This window comes from Clytia hemisphaerica, unplaced genomic scaffold (genome assembly GCF_902728285.1).
Source record: "Clytia hemisphaerica strain Z4C2 unplaced genomic scaffold, Clytia hemisphaerica genome assembly, whole genome shotgun sequence".
Lineage (NCBI taxonomy): Eukaryota > Metazoa > Cnidaria > Hydrozoa > Leptothecata > Clytiidae > Clytia > Clytia hemisphaerica.
This window is the reverse complement of record NW_027104191.1, coordinates 185,816-203,442: the sequence shown is the minus strand read 5'-3', so window position 1 is coordinate 203,442 and position 17,627 is coordinate 185,816. Positions and strand designations below refer to the sequence as shown.

The 17,627-nt window shown below is 36.0% G+C and overlaps 3 protein-coding genes across 3 annotated transcripts; all 3 read left to right on the top strand.

Moving 5' to 3' along the window:
- Positions 1 to 125: 125 nt before the first annotated feature.
- On the top strand, positions 126 to 1,642 carry LOC136815041 (cyclic AMP receptor-like protein A). The gene has a single exon (XM_067071475.1). The coding sequence runs from the start codon at positions 183 to 185 to the stop codon at positions 1,119 to 1,121; it is 939 nt and encodes a 312-aa protein (XP_066927576.1). The 5' UTR covers positions 126 to 182; the 3' UTR covers positions 1,122 to 1,642.
- Positions 1,643 to 2,390: 748 nt separating this feature from the next.
- On the top strand, positions 2,391 to 3,658 carry LOC136815039 (cyclic AMP receptor-like protein A). The gene has a single exon (XM_067071473.1). It carries the CDS (start codon positions 2,403 to 2,405, stop codon positions 3,414 to 3,416), a length of 1,014 nt encoding a protein of 337 aa, XP_066927574.1. The 5' UTR covers positions 2,391 to 2,402; the 3' UTR covers positions 3,417 to 3,658.
- A 1,084-nt stretch (positions 3,659 to 4,742) lies between these two features.
- Positions 4,743 to 17,174, top strand: LOC136815038 (delta-aminolevulinic acid dehydratase-like). The gene is made up of 12 exons (XM_067071471.1): positions 4,743 to 4,894; positions 5,778 to 5,828; positions 6,246 to 6,336; positions 7,172 to 7,319; positions 8,324 to 8,485; positions 8,950 to 9,038; positions 9,698 to 9,753; positions 10,185 to 10,272; positions 10,665 to 10,751; positions 12,011 to 12,040; positions 12,451 to 12,550; positions 16,961 to 17,174. The coding sequence occupies exons 1-12, from the start codon at positions 4,776 to 4,778 to the stop codon at positions 17,092 to 17,094; spliced, it is 1,155 nt and encodes a 384-aa protein (XP_066927572.1). The 5' UTR covers positions 4,743 to 4,775; the 3' UTR covers positions 17,095 to 17,174.
- The last annotated feature ends 453 nt before the right edge of the window (positions 17,175 to 17,627 follow it).

The window sequence follows — 17,627 nt, the reverse complement described above, 5'->3', positions numbered from 1 at the left end:
ATAGCCGTGAAATGTTTCATTTTTGTTTTATTGCATCGCAAGGATTACTTAAGTTTGTTTCCTTTTATAAATATTGAATCTGCATTGATTAAAATGATCTAAATTATACAATTTTGTTTTTAAGGGCTTATATATAGTTAAAAAAAATAAAGATAGCAGCATAATTTAAAGATTCTACAACGATGTTGAAAAATTCAACATACTGTTTCTTCTGGCCTGATAACCCATCAAGATGCAAGACCATAGTCATACTACAATACCTGTTTAGTAGCATATCATTCATATGTTTACTATGTTTACTAGTCATGATAATTATGTTCAAACTCTACAAACTGTTCGTGCAACGTTTAATTTTATATCTTTGTTGTTGCAGTCTGGTGAATACTGCATTATACTTTGTTCATGTGGATAAAATTAGCCCTGGCAGTTGTATATTCCAAGGATTTCTGAATCAATTTATGTCATGGACTGAATTATTATGGGTTTGCGTTGTCACTGGTAATATCTTTTTAGTCATGCATGGATACCAGTTACAAAAATACGAAAAGAAAGTTCACCTTTTTGTGTGGTTGACTTCATTATTCTGGAGCGTTATCCCATTTTTCGGTCATTTTTATGGACAAGCCGGAAGCTGGTGTTGGATCAAGCGGGAACACACATCAGTACGGTTTGGTGTCTGGTATGTCCCTTTAATGCTGGTGATCTTTGTAATGTTGGCTATGTGTTTTTACATGATTTGCTGTTCTTCCTCATATGAGCAGGAATACACCTACACTGAGGGTGGTTCTTTCTTTGAGCAGCAACAAAGCCGCAGCAGACACCAATCAGAAGTAAGGCCCTTGATTGCGTATCCAATCATCTATTTTCTATTGAATCTACCAATGTTGATTTACCGGATAGATGATGCAGTTCACCCAGATGATGTTCCTGATTACACTTTAATGGTTTTGAGTGTCATTGCATCTCCACTCCTTGGTGCCTTCAATGCTTTTGCTTTCTGTATTATTGAGGATACGTTGAAAGATTCATGTTCAATAGCGGCACTCAGGAATATTCTTTGTTGCACTGGTGAAACAACTAGGATTGTCCATAACTATGAGGTTGTAGATGGTGAAAGTTAGATATCAATGACTATGCAAGTATTCTTGACTGTTCCATCATAGTCACTAGAATTATACATCAATCTGCACATACAAATTAATCATGTGACCAAAATAAAAAATCGGCCAACCTCTGAGCCGGGACTTCCAGACCATGTATAATATTCAATTGACATTGGTTCCATCTAATTGTCAAGTTGCTGATGACCAATGTTTTTAAATAGTTATCCTATTGTGGTAATGTTGTAGTGATTGTGCTTGTTGAAATTTTCAACCTTATACTGACAAACTACAAAGTAGCATAAAGCTAAATTTTTTAAGTTGATTGGGATTAATGCAGTATCATTTAATTGCTGGAAAGGAATTTTTTATATTATTTACATCAATTTTTTAGTTACTTTTTAGTATTCATTTTTAAAGTATTTTTATCCCTTTTTATAAATATTTTATAACAATATTTTATATGTTTTTGTGCCCATTTATTTTGTGTTATTTTAAGAATTGTATAACTTTTTTTACTAAAACAATTTTAAAACAGTGTTGTTGCTACTTTGCCTGTTTGCTGTATGTCCCCATTGAGTTTAAAGCCCCGAAAGGGCTAGAGATGAATCTTCAACCTTTCTCAAGCAAGAAAAAAGTGAAACTTTAAGATTTGCACGCATTTTTAGTGACGGATTGGGCTATTCCATTTTATATTCATACAGGGGGGGGGAGTGGACGAACATTTCCAGAGGGTAATCCAAGAAAAATTTCCAGGGGGTGTTTTTCCATTTTTCAAAGGAGGTAAAAAGTTATTCTAAAATTTCCAGGGGGTAAAAGACTGATTTAAGTTTGTCCATCCTCACTTTAAAGTATGAAAAGAACTTTTCCAAGGGTAATTTAGGAAATTTTACCATTTTCCAGGGGGTATCCACACATAAAAAAAAAATTTTTTTTGACTTGAAAAGGTTCGTCCACACCCTGTATAGTTTTTTAATGAAACAGCCCATTGAATCTAGCAATTTCTTTGTTTTCACATGGCATATTTTTCGAAATCTGGTGATATGTTTTACTTTCAATCTAGCAATTGTGTTAAAACCACGCGGGTCACGTGTTTTGGATGAGTAATAAGTGGCTTCATTTCCCATCCAGGAGTTTTGTGTCTAGCCCTTCAGGCTTGGAAGTAACTGTTGTTCCCCTTCCCTAGGTTTAAGCCATTGGAAATCCATTAGAAATTCTTAAATGATCTATGATATATCTTTATATATTTTCATTAACTTCATAATATGTTTCTTTTATTTTTACAGAAAAAGAAAATATAAAATGAAGATGGCAATTATAAATAAAGCAAATTTTACAGTTGAATGTCCACTATGGCCTGATAAACCTGGCAGGTGTGAAGTGATTCTTGGATTACAACGCTCATTTTCTGCCATATCATTGATTGGATGTTTATTTGTCATATTGGTGATCTGGTTATTTCGCATGTATAAATATTTTGTACAAAGGCTCATTTTATTCCTTAGTGTATCTGCAGCTTTACAGTGTGTATCTTTCCTCATTGGTGATATCTACACAGATAATTTTCTTTGTGAATTCCAAGCATTTATCATGCAGTATTTTGGATGGGCTACCCTTCTCTGGGTAGTGGCAATGACTGTTAATTTAATCATGGTTCTAAAGGGAATGGAAAGTGCTCGCTACGAGAAATTATTCCATTTGGTATGTTGGGGCCTGCCTTTGTTATGGGCCTGTTTACCGTTCCTTCACAATAGTTATGGACCAGCTGGTGTCTGGTGCTGGATTAAAAGGGATGCAACTTATTTACGATTTGGTACTTGGTATATCCCCATCTTTGTCACCATTTTTGCCATGTTTGTTGCCTACATTTACATCGTTGTGTCCGTTTTCAAACGTAAGGAACGCTGGACTGGCACCTTTAATCAGGAAGAGGAACATGATAAGCAGATGCTGGCTCGGGAGGTGAAACCTCTAGCTGCATTCCCCTTGATCTACCTCCTTTCTGGTATCCCGACCCTGATCTACCGTATTGATGATGCAGTACATCCACATCTGCTACCCTCCTACCCCTTACTCATCTTCAGCGTAATCATGTCTCCACTAGTGGGAGCAATGAATGCTATAGCATTTGCAGTTTACGGTGAGATTCAAAAATTGTTGACCTGGGGTCAAATTAAATCAGCATTTTTATCACGTTTTCAATCAGATTCGGCAAGGATTATACATAATGTAGAGATCGGTGATAATTTACCGGATAATGATTATCTACAAGTTGAAAACGAGGCTGATGATGTTGATGATGGTATCGAGTATTAAGGACGGATAATTTATTGTTTTCCAAGTTGGCGATATACCTAAAATGAAATAATAGTTATAAGGGTATAAAGAGTATATACACTAAATCAAGTGAGATTAAACTTTGACTGAAAAAAAATCATTTTTTAATTTGCTTTATCAGTTTGATGAAAGATTTAGAACAAAGATGTCCAGTGAAATTCTTTCTTCTTATTCTTTCAATATTTTTGAAGGTAAAAGGTGATTTCTTTCATTTTTAGGGAATATATAAGTTGAATGTTTCCAAGTGGTAATACTAGTGATACTGTATTAATTTCATTGGAATGATCTCTTTTATGATAATTATTCTGTTATAAATGAATTATTACGATTTATTTGATTTTTATCTAAAATAATTATGTATGATATCTGAAAGTAATATAACATCATGTCTCAGTGTTGTAAAATATTGTTGTAAATATTCTTTTAATTTCTTTAAGAGTTGACTTTTTGATTTGTGTCATTAAATTTGTATTTTCTAATTGACGGTTTTAATTTTTTGAAGTAAAAATTAAGCTTCGTTGTTTTCAGTAAGATTTTATTATTTTTTTAGTTCTTCTTGGCAATTGGAACTCCAAAACTTCTCAGAATAATTCATCGATGACCGTCTCAACCATTTGTTGAGTCATTTCACATACTACGAGTCTGTACGAGTAACTATAAAAGCCTTTCAATTAAAAAGATATAATGTCAAGGTTGGTTCAATGTTTTTGTTTACCTTGGCCAATTTCACTTTTAATTATTTTGTTATTGTGTTTTCCTTATAAATTACTTTTAATTATTGTAAATAATACATTCTCTATGATACACATTATAAAATAATATCTTTAAAATTCATTTCTGAATTTATCTGTTCAAACATTAGATTTTGATTTTGATTGATTAAAATATTACTTATATTTTTTTCTGGCTGTAAGAAATTTCATTATAGAATTGGATAGCAATTGTTATAAGTTATATAAAATCTGTCTTAAAAAATAATCTGCATCCGAGACAAAAGAGCCTGTAAATTTTGATAGAATTCGAATTGAGTGGTTCTTTAAGATCTTAGAGCATCCTCACTTTGATGAAAAAATCCGAAAACACTTATTCAATCGAAAGACATAATATAACGCATTTAATCACTATCAGAAATTTTTTGTTTTGAATTTTTATTTAACTTAAGAATTGAAGTGACTTTAAGTTGAAACCAACATTAACTTAGTTGTCTGTTTTGATCAAATTTTAGCATCATGTTCTTATAAAATTGTTTTTATTAAGAAAAGCTTGTGGTTCAGTTAACATTTTTTACTTGTACCCTGTTTTCAGCATAAATAAAACTAAAAACAAAATCGATTGAAGATGTCTAATGAATACGTAAGAAGACTGCAGGGCGGTTTCCATGACAACACATTGAGAAAATGGCAAGGGCGTGGTCAGAACATTACCCCTGATTGTATGATGTACCCTGTTTTTGTGAGGTACGAAATTTCTTATTTTTTCTAAAAAATATTTTATATCTTCAATTCCATGTATTGATATGCAGATAGCTCTCGATATTTAGAACTCGAACGGGAAATCTCCTTATTTTGAATTACGGAAAGATTCTAAATAAATTCATGATATGCACCATTGCAAGTCCTTCTGACATTACATCACTGACCCAATAGCTGATTGGTTGCAAATGACCTGTTGCCTGATTTTACGTCACTTACAACCAATCAGCTGTTGGGTCCGTTGAAGACATTGCAATGATGCATGTCATGAATAAAGCAATTTACGAAAGGGATCGCCTTGATGGGGAATGAAAATAGGCTCGAATTATAGAAAGATTAGAACAGAAGAAGTTCGAATTAGCGAGTGTCCACTGCAGATAAATGAAAAAAGACTAGGAGCTCTCCACTTGCCTTATCTTTCTAATTTCTACAGAACATCACATTGATTTTCCTAATCCGCCTCAGAATTTTCTAAATCTATTGATTCACAAGTCAACAAAGAGGCGCCAGCGCCTAAAACTAGGGGATCGTGGTTCGAATCATCTTTCCTTCTTATGCTCTGTTCTGCTCAAATAAAGCTAAGCCGACTGACCGTTGAACCAGATGAGATGGAGTTTTATAAGATACTTTATTAATTGGTCATTTGAAGTAATAAAAATGGCACGTTCTTTTTAGAAAAAGTAACAAAATTGTTTTATTACTGGTTAGCGACCAACCAAATCAAATAAGAACTTGTAAAAACTCCATCTCGTCCCCGTTGAACTCGTGGAAATAATCGTAAGAATTTCTTTAAAAGGCTTAGTGGATGTGGTCTCTCAACATAATGGATCATCATTTTCGTTCACAAAAAATATTTTTTTGTTTTTAGTACAGAGGCTGATCTATTGGAGGAAATCACCACTTTGCCAGGACAATATAAGTAGGTAGTATAATTTTATCGTCCCCAATTTATACTAAGATCATACTTGATGAAGACTTGCTGCGTAACTTTTGCTATAATTCATGAATATGAATGTTTTGTCTTGAATCAAGGTATTTGAATGGATTTGATTTTGAATTTGATGTTGAACCCATATTCATCTAGACGTGTGTAGTGCTAGACCGCCAAAGATTTTGAAGGTACGAAACCACTCAAATCATAACGAACTCAAACTTCAAAAACAAATTGTTTTCTTCTCAAAATCGTCTGCAGAAAAATAGTCTTCTTGCATCTACGGTTTGAAAGTAATGGATCGCAACTTTCTTTACTTGGACTTGGACAAGATTTGGAAAAAAACAGAGCAGTCTTAACATGAGTTGAGTTATCATCTATCTTATCGTATTGTGTTTGTTTCAGAGTTGGTAAAAACAAGTTGCTTGCTTACTTGAAACCTATGGTTGAAAATGGACTCAAATCAATTATATTATTCCCAACAGACGTCGAGAAGGTAGAATAAGTTTGAATAGACCTTATCGGAGTTTTTTATTTTTCTAAAAATATGATGCATCGTGGGATTGTTGCGAGTGTATTACAATAGAAATCTCTCAGAGGAATTCCTGAAGGGAATTCTATTGTAATACACTCGAAACAATCCCACAATGCATTGCTTTTTTAGAAAAATCAAAAACTCCGATAAGGTCTATTGAATCGTATACTAAACAAACTTTCCCAGTTAGTGTATTCGATCTCATGAGTGCACGTTATTTTTTATAAGAACATCAAAAATTTTTGAATCCTTCGGATGTAATTTTTTTGAGATCTCAGCCTAAAATTGTTCTTAAAATGTTCTTAAAATGTTCTGAATTTCACCACTTTGTGAGTATTTTTGTGCAACTCCTAAAGAAATTGGGTGTTTTATAGTCCATAAAGCCTTAAAACGTTCTTAACTTATTCTTAATATTTTGGTCATCGAAGCCTTATTGTCTTATATTGTTTTTATAGAAAGTGAGTATTCTGGACTACTGTGTACAAATGGGCCTTTTGTTGATCTAAAAATGTGAAGTTTTTGTTTCTTTTAAGTAACTAGAGCTTGGGTTTCAGTCCATAGAAACATTAGACAAACAAATCTTGCATTACTAAAAATAGACAAAAAGAACGACAAATTTTGCCGTCCACAACCCCGATCGAAAGTTACTGTAACACCGGATTCATTCCTCTTTGTTTATCACGGGAATTAACTACACGTGGTTTAAAAGAACGAAAGAACGACAAATTACGCATGCGTGTTATTAATGCAGGGATTGTCAGTCGAACTCACTGTTATTGCGATATTTCTTTTCTAGAGGAATGACACTGACGTGTTTTATCATTTACATTATACCGATGAAAATCCTGCAGTTGACGCTATCATGCTGATTAAGAAACATTTCCGTCACGTGACTGTAGCATGCGACGTTTGTCTGTGTGGATTCGTAGAGTCTGGGCTTTGTTGTAAGTGTTATACCTTTGTTTGTAGTCTATAGTCGTTTGGCAGAACGCGACGGTCTATTGAAAAACAAATTACCTATCGGGGAAAACTTCGTCGGGGAAAAGTGACGAAATTTTGGCCAAGTGACGAATATTTTTCCCCGACGAAAATTTTCCCCGACGAAGTTTTCTCTGATAAGGTACTCCAGCCAGTAAAACGGGATAAATTATCTTATACCTAGGTAACAGCTGTGTTATAAAAGACAAATCAATTATATTTATGACGTTATCATCTTAAAAAATTCTGCTGGAGTAATTAGTTATTCAAAAGATCGTAGCGTTCTCTAAAACGATTATTTTACTTAATACACTGGGAACACAAATTTGTTCGAGTTAAGGAGACATTCGAGTTACAGAGGTTCAAGTTAAAAAGATACCACTGTATTTTATGATTAAATTTCCTGAAAACACACAGTCCTTAGAATCCTCTGTGTTACAAATTCCATCTATAGGTGTAAATCAGCCTGTCCAGAATGGTCTTCTCAATTCTTGATATGTGTAAGTCAAGATGACGTCATATTTTATTACAGTAGCACCTGAAACAAAGCTGGATTTCGAGTTCGACCATCATGTTTCTTTTTTAACAGACAGCGGTCGAATCCTGCCTTTTTTCGGGTATTTCCATTACATTAGAAAGATTTTACTAACTTAAACATTGGGCTCTTCCCTTCTTTATACATGGGGAGGGGGTGGAGGATATGATATTGAATATTTTGTCCTGGGGGTAGTAAAAAATCTGCAAAATTTGCCTTGTTTTAGGGACAAACTTTCTCTGTTTAGGGGTAATTTTGAATGTCCGGGGGTCAACATGTGCTTGTCCGGGGGATAAATTCCCAAAAAATGTTATATCCTTCACCCCCATATTCATTTTTTTCTGGAATATCCCCTTTGTAAATCAAGATGTTTGACTGGTATGACCCTTTTTTTTAAAACGTACTCCCTTTATTTGTTCAACCTTTCTCTTTTAGTTACATTAACAGATGAACCAGTTCGTAGACCGAACTATGATAAAAAAGATGAAACTCTTTCAAAGACAGAAAAGATGACGTTATATGTAAACTCGCAAGCTGTCGATTCTAAAAGCACACTTCAATTCATCTCAAATTTAGCTTTGGTTTACGCTAAACACGGTATATTCTTTTTAGCTTTTTTCCGCATGAAACTAGGACCTTTGTACTTCCAAATATTCTTCCAAGTTTATTATAAACAAAAGAATTTTTCAAAGTTCTCCTTTCTTTTGTTTAAAAATGCTGTCTTAGCAAATTGTAGGAGATCGTCAACCTTTAACCATGTAGAGCATGTAATTCATGATATTCATGACGTAATGTTTTCTACGGCAATACCCCGGTTTTAGCCAGTAGTGGCAAATTTAAACTACACAAAAGTCGTATAAAATTTGCCACTACTGTCAAAAACCGTATAAAATTTGCCACTACTTACAAAAACCAGGGTCTTTCCGTAGAAAACATCACGTCATGAATATCATAAATCAGCTCTCTTCACCAAAAAACCTATGCATTTGTTCTTCAAGTAAAATTTCCTGCAGGCAAGTAAAATCAAAGCAAGAGAATTTTAAGCTTTTTTTTCTCTCTAGGTGCTGACATTGTTGCACCATCAGACATGAATGACGGTCGCGTAGGTGCTATTGACAAAGTGCTTGAAGATAAATGTCTACGTGGAAAGGTAACACAATTGGTTCATACAAACAACTATCTATGTAGAACCCATAAGTCATTTCTACGATCAAGGACTGAAATATTGAAAAGATTGCCATAATTACTGCTTTTTCAAACTTTTGCACTCCCCCCTTTCCCCGGTCAAGGTTGAGTGAATACTTTTGCAGTATTGAACGGGGGAGGAGGCGCTGTTTGACAATTACGCTTTCTCAAAATATCATGTCTTTGATTTAGTAACACTCACCCTTTAGATTGCACTTAACCCTTTCCGTGCCCACGGGGAAAAATGGCAAAACAAATCGACAAAAATTTTCGATGCGATGCAGTTGTTTTCGGCGGGAGAAAATGAAAAAGTATTTTGAGCAGCTGATGGCATGTATATTTGTCCTCACTAGTTGTTAACCGCCAGGCCTAATGTCAAATATACCGGACATGACTTGTGCGGCTACTCAATTGATTCTAAAAAACATTTCGCAATGTCAAATATACTTGACATGGGCCTGTCGAAATTTCCGGAAAGGTCAAATATACTTGACATGGGCACGGAAAGGGTTAAGCTGATAATTTGTTCTACATTTTTACTGTCTCAAGAGTTACACAAGTAACAAGAAATTTATCTCTCTTTCATTCAATTTGTTTTTACTTTTCTTATTCTTTTTCCCCTAGTGTGCAATAATGAGTTATTCTGCAAAGTTCTCATCTTGTATGTATGGCCCATTCAGGTATCTTTTTATCTCATTAAACATCCCCTTCCCACAGACCCACTGGGACCCCTTCCGACTGGATATTGGCCAAAATATCTCCGCCGGTGGAAAATTATCCTCCAAGTTTTGTCTCCACTGAAAATAATCAAATAAATCAATACTCACTGCAAAATATTATTTACTATTTTTCCTTTCACCGTTGAATTTTCTGACTTCTGAAAACAAAAGAATTGAAATCCCAAACCATAAAAAATATGGGAATATCGATCTTCATTGAGTTTCAGTCCGTTATTTTTATCCCATTTTATAAAGATTAAAGATAATATTGATAGCCGGGACCAAACCTTAGTATCCGTTGCATCTTTCGTGGGAAAGTAGAAAGGAAAGGATTTTTAATTTCTCAGTTTCCGTATTTGTAAGGTTTTATCATTTTTTACATAATTTGACAGAGGTGCTTGCGATTCGACACCGATAACTGGCAATCGTGATGGATGTCAATTACCCCCTGCTTCTTCTGGTCTGGCAAACAGAGCTGTTGTAAGTCCATTTAACTATTCATGATATGCACAATTGCAATGTCTTCTGACATTACATCACGGACCGCCAATAGCTGATTGGTTGTAAGTGACGTAAAAACAGTCAATACGTCACTTTCAACCAATCAGCTGTAGAGTCCGTTGAAGATATTGCAATGGTGCATTATCATGAATTGACTAATATTCAAAGTAGCTTTAAAAGAATCAAGAATCAAACAACAATAATACCATGAAAATCGTAATTACGTATTTAAGCGTGTTTTTTTATAATAACATCCAAAATTTTGAAGACTTCAGGTGTCCATAACTTTAGGTTCCTCGAAAGTGCAAATACATAAACTCGCTGTTGTTTGGGTTCTTATGGCAAGATTTATTGTTTTTCTTTTTTTATAGGATCGTGACATAGTAGAGAATGCGGATATTGTAATGGTCAAACCGTCCATGATGTATTTAGATATTGTCCGTGATATTAAACAGAAGGTAAGTGAAACAAGGAATCTTTTTGCATGTTTTATCAGTAAGCCTTTAATCTCATAGGCCCTCTGCTATTCTGTTTATCATTATAGGATCTCCGTTCGAAATTTAGAACCTCTGTATAGTCTGTGTAGTACAGTAACAACGGTGTTATAATGATAGTACGACCACCCTGTAGTACAGTAACAACGGTGTTATAATGATAGTACGACCACCCTGTAGTACAGTAACAACGGTGTTATAATGATAGTACGACGACCCTGTAGTACAGTAACAACGGTGTTATAATGATAGTACGACGACCCTGTAGTACAGTAACAACGGTGTTATAATGATAGTACGACGACCCTGTAGTACAGTAACAACGGTGTTATAATGATAGTACGACGACCCTAGTACAGTAACAACGGTGTTATAATGATGTACGACGACCCTGTAGTACAGTAACAACGGTGTTATAATGATAGTACGACGACCCTGTAGTACAGTAACAACGGTGTTATAATGATAGTACGACGACCCTGTAGTACAGTAACAACGGTGTTATAATGATAGTACGGACCCTGTAGTACAGTAACAACGGTGTTATAATGATAGTACGACGACCCTGTAGTACAGTAACAACGGTGTTATAATGATAGTACGACGACCCTGTAGTACAGTAACAACGGTGTTATAATGATAATACGACGACCCTGTAGTACAGTAACAAAACGGTGTTATAATGATAGTACGACGACCCTGGATTACAGTAACAACGGTGTTATAATGATAGTACGACCACCCTGGATTACAGTAACAACGGTGTTATAAGGATAGTACGACCACCCTGGATTACAGTAACAACGGTGTTATAATGATAGTACGACCACCCTGGATTACAGTAACAACGGTGTTATAATGATAGTACGACCACCCTGGATTACAGTAACAACGGTGTTATATTGATAATACGACCACCCTGGATTTTTTTCAATTTTTCAGGACACCCCTAGGATTTTCTTTCGTATTTTTTGGACCACCCCGTTTTACTGATTTTCCACTTCATTTTAATTGTACACCATGGATTTTTCATTTTCAAGGTGGCCCCTGGACGTCTCACCTCCTCAACATAGGGAGTACTGACTATTTCTGGAATAGCCCAATATCAGATTGTATAAACTACAATTTGTCTTTTTCAATAGGTCTGAATGTTAAGTAAGGCTCAATTCAAAGTCTGGTATTTAATAGACTACTTTCTATTGTTTTCTTTCTTGTTACCACAGCACCCTCACCATCCAATCGCTGCATACCAGGTAAGAATCCTTGTTTTATTTATTCAAACAAAGCTACTGGTTTATAACTACAAGTTTTTTATAAGAAGATCCAACAGCATTTCAACTTTCGGATGTTCTTAACTTTTTTCTAGTTTTTAGGCTTGATTAAAATGTTTTAATTGTTCACCATTTTGTGAATATTTTTGTGGTTTCCTTAGAAATTTGGTCTTCTAGAGGCCCCGAAACCTTAAATGTCAAGTCATTAACTTTTTCTTAATATTTTGGCCGTCGAAGCGTTATGTTCTCATACAATTAGTCCTTATAAAAACGTGTATGTATGTTGTTTCCAGCATCGTAGTGTCTATCGGGTTTCGATAAACAAACAGATTTTTATTGGGTAAACTAGTTTGTGTTTATAATTGATTTGTAATGTCACTTTCATTTTTGAGGTATCTGGTGAATACGCAATGATGCACGCAGCTGTCGAGAAAGGAATCTTTCAAATGAAAAAATTGGTCTACGAAAATTTTACTTGTATGCAAAGAGCTGGTATAGGCATTTTATTTATTTATCTCGAAATTCGGTACTACCTTCCCCCAAGGGAACTAATTTTGGCGAATTCGGCGCATTCGGCGAATTTAGACGGATTGGCCAAAATTGGTTCCCGTTAAAATTAAATATTTTGCTCACTCGCCAAAATAAGTTCTCGGCAAAATTAATTTTTTTGGTATTTTGCCTAAATAACTTCTTGAGTTTGCAAAATAAGGCAAAATAGAACAGAATTATGCTGTCATTCGCCAAAATTAGTTCCCGCCAAATTTAAAAAAAAATCATCAATTGCCAAAATAAGTTTTCGCCAAAATTAAAAATGTTCAGGATTTTGGCCGCTCGTCAAAATTAGTTCCCGCCAAAATAAGTTCCCTCAAGGTATTAATGACACGTTTCAATGACCTATTGTTAGAAGACGAGAGGACCGTTGTTAGCCTATAAAAACCAAATTACATTATTTAAAAATGAATTATCCCAAAATTGCGTGATCCAGCAAATTTACCCCGAGCTCGATTCGGAAAATAAAAAACAAGATATTGTTTATTTAACAATAAGTAGTTAAATCGTAGTTTAATTTTAAATCGTCTAAATCACTTATTCCGCCTGCGGTACTACAGGGGCGTCACGCCTGCAAGTAGCCTTACTTCTCACTTGGTTCCGTGCGATATTGGCTATACTCTCAAAGCACAAACAAGGTTTAAGATGGCGGTGTTCAAGTCTCAGAAATTTTTTATTCTGCCTCAAGAATCGTATTATATCCTTCGCTATCGATTCGAAAACATCATGTTATTGAGAGCAGTGGATACTTTGAGCATGGAAGTTCGTAGAGAGTAAAGTATTTTGTGCATTGGACCGTTTACTTTGCAAAATAAGACACTGTTTTGTAGTGCAGTATAATGGGCTTTAACAATCTCGTATTCATGTTGAAATGAGTTGAGTATGAGCTTTGTGGTGTCCTGTTGTAACGGATTTTTTGTCAAAGAAGGAATTTTGTTAGAAAAACATGAGACACCAACCAATGAGATGCCAAATGACATGCTGAAATGGCTAGGGAGATTGTCGCTGCTGGGCGTGGTGGGATGTTGGCCTAGGAGATTGTCGCTGGAGATGCTGAGATGTTGGCCAAGGTGATTGCCGCTGGATATGCTGGGATGTTGGCCAAGGTGATTGCCGCTGGATATGCTGGAATGTTGGCCAAGGTGATTGCCGCTGGATATGCTGGGATGTTGGCCAAGGTGATTGCCGCTGGGGTGGTGTTTCAAGAGAGTATACTTAGAAATAGTTGTCTTGAAGACGGAACTGATGAACTACATGGTTGTTTGGTCTAACTTAAACTTATCACACCTGACCACTTAACTTATTCTCAAATATTGCATGGCAAGCTCACTTTGACATTTTGACAAATGTTCCTGTGTAAGGAGAAATAGATATTTCAAAGTACTCATAAAAAAAAAAACACATGTTTGAAACTTCAATTCAGATGGGTGGATATTATTATGAGATTCGACAAGAGGATAAGAATTCATGGCTCAGGCAGAGCTCAAATACTCTCCTTTACATCTATTTTACAATATAATCTTGCACTGAGGCCCCCTTTTGGTTTGGATTAAGGTCATTAAGAGGTTAAACTATACTTATAATATACTATTATAGTTATTTGATTATATGTTAGCTGGTTTCTGATTTATATTTATAACTAACTATATTGACTGAGTGTAAAGCATAGTCATGAATTTCTATCTAGAGGCTAGAATGAAGAGGCAGTTTACATAAAGGGTCAACAACAAGTAATCAAAATTTTATACAGACAAGTAATGAATTGGGGTGTATCTAGAGTATTTGTTGATCAACTAGATTTTTCTTCTTCAGAAGAGGCTGGTTTAAATGTACAGAAGGCGAGTCAAGGCAGAAGATTGACAAAAGCCAATACAACTCAAGTAGAATAACATATGGAAAACTAGGAAATCAGTGTTTTTTGTTTTTAAGGGTGACAACTTAAAGCTTGGGCATAGAAGATGAGCTAACAATTTTCTGGAAATATCCCAGACCAAAGTATACACAGAACATCGACCAAAATTAACAGGCATAAAATGAAAGTTTAAGGGAAAGTTCCGTTTATTTACGCATCCTGCAAAATCAGTCTTCTTTCTGCAGTAAAATTGAATCTTGGAAAATGATGAAATAAGTTCTTGGTTAATTCAAAGGCTAGGCCAGTGGCACTCCAGATGTTACAATAAATACGAGAGCTTTGTGAGTGTGTTATGTGTGTTTATGTCCCAGGTCGGGTCCTAGTTAAGGGGAGTCACTTCTTGAGGGAATTTCGAACGGCGGTTCGGTTCTCTCAGAAACTTCGACGGCCGTCTGGTAACCTCGACGGTGGTCTGGTTACCTCGACGGCGGCTTGGTTTCAACCCTAAAAGTGTCTCAGGTCGGGTCCTAGTTAAGGGGAGTCACTTCTTGAGGGAATTTCGAACGGCGGTTCGGTTCTCTCAGAAACTTCGACGGCCGTCTGGTAACCTTGACGGTGGTCTGGTTACCTCGACGGCGGCTTGGTTTCAACCCTAAAAGTGTCTCAGGTCGGGTCCTACTCAAGGGGAGTCACTTCTTTGAGGGAATTTCGAACGGCGGGTTCGGTTCTCTCAGAAACCTTGACGGCGGTCTGGTTTCAACCCTAAAAGTGTCTCGGGTCGGGTCCTACTCAAGGGGAGTCACTTCTTTGAGGGAATTTCGAACGGCGGTTCGGTTCTCTCAGAAACCTTGACGGCGGTCTGGTTTCAACCCTAAAAGTGTCTCAGGTCGGGTTCTACTCAAGGGGAGTCACTTCTTTGAGGGAATTTCGAACGGCGGTTCGGTTCTCTCAGAAACCTTGACGGCGGTCTGGTTTCAACCCTACAAGTGTCTCAGGTCGGGTCCTACTCAAGGGGAGTCACTTCTTTGAGGGAATTTCGAACGGCGGTTCGGTTCTCTCAGAAACCTTGACGGCGGTCTGGTTTCAACCCTAAAAGTGTCTCAGGTCGGGTCCTACTCAAGGGGAGTCACTTCTTTGAGGGAATTTCGAACGGCGGTTCGGTTCTCTCAGAAACCTTGACGGCGGTCTGGTTTCAACCCTAAAAGTGACTCTGAGATCGATGTGTGAGTGTATTGTGTGATGTAGGTTTTATCGTTTCCTAGGGATTTTTCTAAGCTTTATAGTTAAGTTACATTCATTGTATTACTTTAGACTGGAATTATTTAATTGAAATTTTAAGGGAATTTAGGGGTACCTGGTTCCCAGATAGCTAAGTGGTAGTTGGGTTTCAGTCCTCAATATGGTGGGCTGGAAAGCTGGCAAGATCATCATAGTTTGTATTGTATCGCAGGCTGAGTTCGTTTTCTAATAGACTATGACAGGTAGTTGCTTGGCTCACGTGGTACAGGGCAAGTTTTCGTCACTACCTCTCACAACGCTCAGTGCTTTGGTGGCGTGATGCAGGCACAAATTTTTTTTTTTGTGTTTTTCTTTTTCTGTAACTGCTTCATTTTTATGGTACTAGGTTATGGGCAAGTAAGAATATCAATAGAACTACCAGTGGCTAGATAGTTGTATATAGTCGTTTAATTAATTTAGATTTCATCATATTTAGGATTTATCATATTTAACTGTTTATTTTTTATTGGTTATTTCCTCCTTTTTATTGTTATGTTGTCTGGTCAGTCTGCAACCATTGTCTTGTTTTGGGGATACCTTCGGTTGGGACTAAATTTTCCCCAAAACTGATTATGGGTTAGCCAAATATGTGAACGCCAAACTTAATTGAAAAATGTCTCAATCTATTCACTCCCCTCCAAACAGATGAACGAATTTGGAAATTAAATGTTTATTTAACAATAAGTAGTTAAATCGTAGTTTAATTTTAAATCGTCTAAATCACTTATTCCGCCTGCGGTACTACAGGGGCGTCACGCCTGCAAGTAGCCTTACTTCTCACTTGGTTCCGTGCGATATTGGCTATACTCTCAAAGCACAAACAAGGTTTAAGATGGCGGTGTTCAAGTCTCAGAAATTTTTTACCTCCCTCCCGCCCTACAGATATTGGTTGCCGGCAACCCTGTTTCTAGTTTATGTTAGTTTATCACTAGCAGGGGACTAAATTTTCCCCAAAACTGATTATGGGTTAGCCAAATATGTGAACGCCAAACTTAATTGAAAAATGTCTCAATCTATTCACTCCCCTCCAAACAGATGAACGAATTTGGAAATTAAACAATCACTTATTTTAAAATACACATGACACCTTGTTCTTAACTTATTAAGTTTAAAGAAACGATGTGTACCTCCTGACCTAGCATAAGGCTTATAAAGTAAATACGGTTGTAGTGTTTCCATTGCTCTCGCCAATATCGCTAAATCTCTATTTTTACTTCTTGTAGGAGTGGATATCATAATTTCGTATTTCACACCAATGGTTCTGAAATGGTTAATAGAAGATCGCCAAGAGGAACAAGAACAATTAAATACTATCATGAAGAAACTAGAAACCAAAGGCGTTTTTGATGGAAATTGATTAACAAAAACACTGGGTCCTTCATATCTTAAAGGGTAAACGTCATTCGCAGGATATTTGCAAAAAACTTATGACAGAAAAGGCATTTAAATATTTGTATTATATTTTTGTAGAAGTGGAGAATCAAAGACTAGGTCACAGTGTGGATCTAAACCACACTGAAACGACCGCCTTCCATCACGCATCACGCTCGCGAAAGAGCGCGCGCACATTATTAACGCCTACATGTCATCTCCAGTACATTTTAGATTATTCATTGAAAACAGATTACAATATAGTCATTTTTCATGTCTCGATTATTCAATTCCGAATCAAAGACATATTCAGGGAAAAAAAGAGAAACACCTGGGTTATCTAGTTAAAAAAACCGAAAGTAAATGGCAGACAAAGTAACGAGCCAAGGCAAAACGAGATTAGCGTACCACTATGAAAGAAACCGCCTCCGGCGGTCGATAATTTTTATCAGCATTTTTTATAGGTTTAGATATTTTCAGTTGTATATAACTTTTACTTTGAATTTATTTGAAGACACT